This window comes from Lutra lutra, chromosome 7 (genome assembly GCF_902655055.1).
Source record: "Lutra lutra chromosome 7, mLutLut1.2, whole genome shotgun sequence".
NCBI lineage: Eukaryota > Metazoa > Chordata > Mammalia > Carnivora > Mustelidae > Lutra > Lutra lutra.
Genome location: NC_062284.1, coordinates 60,883,135 through 60,889,134, shown reverse-complemented (window position 1 = coordinate 60,889,134; position 6,000 = coordinate 60,883,135). Strand labels below are relative to the sequence as shown.

Below are 6,000 nucleotides of genomic sequence, written 5' to 3'. Positions count from 1 at the left end.
GTCCAGAACAGAAATGGAATCCTCCCTGGAGTGAGTGGGAAGTGGCCAAGGCAGCAAACCTGGGCCCAGAGGCACACAGTGCTGACCCCTAGATGAACACCCCCACATCGTGTGTCAGGGCAGCAGCAGAGCAGACATGCGTATTTGATGGCACAGACAAACCTGAGTAAGGGAAACACGGTTTGGGATTTTAAAACTTGTAGGAGGGGACTGGGTTATATAAAATTCTTTAAAGACACATGGACAAAAGGTTTTTTGTTTTAACCACAAGTATTTATTGATGGATCAAAGAATACAATTTTAATGGAAACAATAAGGCACAACCGTGGATTAAAACAGTTTGCTATACAGCCAAAAGGAGGAAAAAGCCCCATCTTAAGAAGTTTAAATATGGAAGTCAAGGAGCCTCTGAAGTACCTCTCTAAAAGATCAGTGTCAGAAAATTCTTCCCCTTTCTACATTTCCTATATTACATCACTTGATCACAAAGTCAGACTGATACTTCATCAAGAATTCCTCAGTCATTCATACTTGAGTCATCCGGCCTGGCCACTCCTGTTTGCCACTCTTACCAATCCCTCTGCAGCATCTTGTTTTTGTTTTTAAGCAATTCCCTTCCTCAAGTACTGAGTGCACATCTTGGATAGCCTTCCAAAGCAAGGAAACAACCAAGTGAGCAAGCAATGTGTCAGAGACAATCAGCCAAGGGCAAACACATAGACGAGGAGACTGCTAAAGACAGGATGATGACAGCCTGATTCACTGAGGTCTGTACTAAGCTGGAGGGGCACAGAAGTTGCTCTGGCTCGTGCAGAGGCCTGTCACACCACCTCAGATCGTGCCACTGATGCCAGACTCCTTGCTTCTAAGAGATGAGTAGTGGTTTACAAGAGGAGCTAGGAAGTCAATGTAACCAGGCAGCTTCTGATAACAATACATTCAATGCTTTGGACCTCGTTCAGGAGCAGACTATGGCTTCCAGCCTTAACATTTGCCAACTGTAAAATTCATTGAGAATTTTGTGCAAAACTTCAAGACACTGAGGACAGTCTTTGAATCTCTTGGACTGGGATAAGGTAGGCACTTCTGTTAACACTGCTCATCCTATTTGGAAATGGGACGTGAAACACATTCCAGGGCACATAACACTGAGGCATTAACCATGGTGCAGAAGTGGGGTACGCCAGGGTTTTAGAGTGCCCGGGCTCCTTGATCAAAAAGCCACGAGAAAGTTCCTCAAGCGTATTGTCAGGGCAGCCATTCCGGTGGTGATGGTATCCCCAAACTAAGCAAACCTGCAGGTATACGGCCCTTTTCTGAGGAGTCAACACTGTACTAACAAGAGTAGCCATGTAGTTATGTATGTTGAGAACCAGAGGCCAGAGGTAGAGCGACCCAGGTGAGCCATCTAGAAGCCTTGGCTCTACACCGTGCACCAAGGCCGCCACCTTTCAACAAGAACACCTAACCAACAGCCCTTTGATGATAGAGCAGAGTGCAGGGGACCAAAAGATGATCATTCTTCAGAGAAGTGTTGGTTATGGAAAAGCTCCTGGAGAGGCAACATCCCAGAGACCCATTTAAGAATAAAGGTAGACAAAACCCGCCAGATTGCCACACTACCCTGCCAAGTCAGAAATACGTTTCACAGGCACAGCTTGGGGTGCCGAGTAGAACAGGGGGACTGAAGCTTAGTGAAGAGCAGGGAGACTGAAGAACTAAGTGAATGGTATGTTGGGTGAAAGAGGAGGAGGAAGCAAAGGACATACAAAAAAGGCTGGAGGAGCATGCTGAAGCCCGGCTGGAGGGAAGGCAGCAAGGCTGTCATCTATATCCAGTGAAAGAGCTTTGCTGGTTGGTTCTTGGCATGAATTCCCTCTCTCACTTTTTCAGACTGGATGAACATATGGCCTTCAGCAGCAAACCAGGGAAGATGATATTCAGAAATGGAGATAACTGGTGAATGATACTGAACAGAAATGGACGGGGGTACCATTCTGTAATGCCCTGTTTATGCACCGAAGGCAGGTTTATGTTGACAGGACATGTCTGGGGTTGTCATGCAACAGCAGTAGTACTTTGGGAGAAGGGGAATGATGGGGTGGAGGTGGGGCTGGTGGACAGGACGACTCTTGAGTTCCAGTTCTTAAATACTAGAAAGCGGGGAACAGTTTGGTCTCAGTCCTTCAGTGAAGAAATCGGATGCTCATTTTCTGTTCTACATCCACCTTCTCCAAAACCTGCAGGGGGAGAAAACCCCCAAATCCAATTATGGTTATGAAGGTCAAAACAGGAGATACTGTCCCAAGTTCTTATCTGAATGTTTTTCTCCCTCCCTCCCATGCAACAGAATTTCCCAACTTCTTCAGACTTTTTCAAACCAAGAGGGGACTGACTGACCTTAACAAATTCTGTGAAAGATATGGCGCTGTCCCCATCCTGATCCGCTTCCTGGATGGTCCGGTCTGCGATGCTGCCCAGCTGCTCATCTGAGATGTTTACTCCAACCATCATACGAAGCACCTACAGGACCAAAAGCCACGAATTACAGGAGACCTGGGGGTCAGGAGGGCTCTTTTATTTTGTTTTAAAACATTTTATTCATTTATTTGAGAAACAGAGTGTGAGAGAGCACGAGAGGGGGGAGGGTCAGAGGGAGAAGCAGACTCCCTGCTGAGCAGGGAGCCCAATGCCTGGATCCCAAGACCCTGGGATCATGACCTGAGCTAAGGCAGACACTTCACTGATTGAGCCACCCAGGCACCCCAGGAGGACTCTTTTAAAAAAAGATTAAAGAAAAAGCCACTCCCACCCTCTTTTCCTTTGAAGTCCTCAAATATAACAGCTAGAAAGCAGAAACCCTTGTCTTCTCATCTCGGCCATTCGAGACAATGAGATGAGCAGAACTCTCTGGCAAGGTCACTGGATATGAAAACAAAGCTTCACTGGGGGGAGAGTCCTTTGCATTTTGCTCTTCCATTACTTTTTGTCAGGAATACAGATAGATATGAGGCTCTGGTGGTATAGCAGTTATCCTGGGACCATGAGGTGAAAGTCCTCTGTGTTATGCATGCCAGAGCAAGAATACAGAAGCCCAGTTCCTGGACATCACATAGGTTCAGTATCAACCTAGATAATCTACCCCCAGACTTCTTGCTGCACGAGGCAAACTAGTTCCTTATTGGTGTAAGTCAGTTTGGGAGGGCTTTCTAGGAATCCCACAGGAATGCAGTCCTCTCCGAAGCAGCTCATTAATCCAGCTATTCCTATAGCATAGCCAAGAAACATAAAGATCTTTGAAGGGGTAAATACTAACCCCTTCTTTTTAGAAAAACAACAAGCACATTTAAAGGACTGTAGTCAAGAGAATTTAACACGTTTCATCAAATTTGCTTCACACATAACAAAAAAACTTTTCCCCCAATTCTGCTAACATCTTCAGAGTGTAAATGTACTTTGAAAATTGTTACTTTAAGCAAAATAAGCAATGGTAGTGACATGACTTTTGGTATGAAATGGGGGAAGGGTGCTTTTGTGATGCCTCATATCACTGCTCTGTCTTCATAGCTAAGAGCTGAACTTTTCTACACAAGGGAGAGTCCTTCTGGCCCAGCAGTTCACGGGCCTTCCTTTCCATCCTTCTCCAATCTCATGACATAGATTTTTAAAAAGTAAATCACAGGATTTTCTGAAAAGAAAAACAGAGCTGAAATACCAATTTGCATCAATACTGGTTATTTTTTTTTTTTTACAAACTGATTCTTGAAAACTGGAAGTTGTACATTTGGGAGTACAAAGACAGACACTGGAAGGATTAATAAAAAGAGGCATTCTTGGGGCACCTGGGTGGCACAGTTTGTTAAGCGTCTGACTCTGGGTTTTGGCTCAGGCCATGATCTCAGGGTTGCGAGATGGAGCCTCACACTGAGGGGGGCCCATTCTCTCTCTCCGTCTCTCCATGTGCGTGCGCATGCGCACACACGCGCGCGCACACACACACACACACTCTCTCTCTCTCTCTCTCTCAAAACAAACAAAAATTTTTTTTAAAAGATGCAATCCTGGCAAAAATACAGAATGGCCAAGCCATTTACCATTTTCCCTGATTGTGTGTGGCTGACTAGACAAATTCATCCTCAAATAGCAGCTTCTTCAGATCTCAGTCCAATTTTTCTCTGAAGTATTTTATTTTTAGAATTAGAGAACTGTACGGAGCATGTGTGCTCTGTGAGGAGAGGAGTGGTGTTGTCTGAACAATCACTCATCCAGGCTATTAACGAGGACAAGAGCATCTAGAAGTGGCTTGATCCAGGTCCCAGCAACCAGTGGCCCTCACTGTCTGCCAGGCTTCTGTGGCCAGTTAGCTCTCAACAGAGTTACTCAGGGTTCCAGATGGGAATCTGATTAGCAAACAGGACTTTTATTATTACTCTTTTTTGTAAAATAAAGATTTTCCTTATTTATTTGACAGAGACACAGCGAGAGAGGGAACACAAGCAGGAGGAGTGGGAGAGGGAGAACCAGGCTTCCCACCAAGCAGGAAGCCCAATGTGGGGGCTTGATCCCTGTACCCTGGGATCATGACCTGAGCTGAAGACAGATGCTTAAGGGCTAAGCCATCCAGGCACTCCTACTACTTGTTTTCTTTTCTTTCTTTCTTTAGATTTATTTATTTATTAGAGAGAGAAAAAGAGAGAGAGCACACAAGCAGGGGGAGGTGCAGAGGGAGAAAGAGAATCTCAAGCAGGTTCCCCGGTGAGCATGGAGCCAGACATGGATCTCAAGCCCATTACCCCAATCACGACCTGAGGTGAAATCAAGAGGAGGACGCTCAACTGACTGAGGCAGGCACCCCTATTATTACTACTTGCTAATGTCTGGTAAGGTTTATTGTTTATTCCTTATATCAGTGTAAGAAAGCTCCCTTCTATCTCTGTTTTTCTAAGAACTTTTTTTTTAAAATATGAAACACTTCACAAATTTGTGTGTCATCCTTGCACAGGGCCATGTCAATCTCTATATCGTTCCAATTTCACTATATATGAGGCCAAAATGAGCACTTGCTAAGACTTTTATTTTTGCTAAGACTTTTTTAAAAAATCATGAATGGATGATGAATTTTATCAAAAATTTTTTTAAATAAAGATTTTATTTATTTGACAGAGATCACAAGTAGGCAGAGAGGCAGGCAAAGAGAGAGGGGGAAGCAGGCTCCCCGCTGAGCAGAGAGCCGGATGCGGCGCTAGATCCCAGGACCCTAGGATCATGACCTGAGCTGAAGGCAGAAGCTTTAACCCACTGAGCCACCCAGGCGCCCCATCAAATACTTTTATTCTGCGGAAAAGACCATGAAATTCTACTTTAATCTGGTAAGGTGGCAAAATTGATTGATTTTCTAATTTTAAATTTGAATTTCTGATTTAAACCCACCTTGGCTAAAATCCAGCCTCCTTTTTATACACTGCTGGATTCAATGTGTCAGTATTTTGTTTAGAATTTTTACATCTATGTGCATAAAAGAGATTGTGCTGTAATTTTCGTTACTTATGCAGTCTTCACATCAAAGCTACACTAGCCTCATAGAGTAGAGCAACTTATCTATTATGGTGTAATTGATAAACAAATAAACTATACATATTTAAAATATGCAGTCTGTTCCATTTTGACATATGTAGACACATGTAAAACTATCACCACAATCAAGATAATGAACATATCCATCATCCCCAAAAGTTCAACCAGGACTTTTTATATAAAAATCACACCAGGAAAATAGCCACTTAGCCTTCCCTTAGGATAAACTCATCACAAACTTTTAAGTATCCACTGAATAGTTAAGAACTATGCATCATAAAATATTTTAGATACGGCAGTGTCTAGAAAGGCAAACTTTGTTTTCTTCTCACTTTGCTAAGATATTCATATCCTCTTCCCGCTAGGATAAAACTAGTTCTCTGTCATCACAGCAGTCCATGAACACGTTTGTCCTAAAGTCACTTC

General features: G+C 43.6%; 1 protein-coding gene and 1 non-coding gene across 2 annotated transcripts in view; both read right to left on the bottom strand.

The window, feature by feature from the left end:
* Positions 1-251: 251 nt before the first annotated feature.
* Positions 252-6,000, bottom strand: part of CHP1 (calcineurin like EF-hand protein 1) — a 46,270-nt gene continuing 40,521 nt past the window's right edge. The window contains exons 6-7 of the mRNA XM_047737515.1: positions 2,401-2,523; positions 252-2,240 (exon numbers count right to left, since the gene is read on the bottom strand). Coding sequence (XP_047593471.1) covers positions 2,187-2,240; positions 2,401-2,523 — 177 coding nt within the window. The 3' untranslated portion in view covers positions 252-2,186. The remainder of the gene's footprint in view (positions 2,241-2,400; positions 2,524-6,000) is intronic.
* On the bottom strand, positions 4,958-5,060 carry LOC125105793 (U6 spliceosomal RNA). The gene has a single exon (XR_007129055.1). It is a non-coding gene; the product is annotated as a U6 spliceosomal RNA (small nuclear RNA).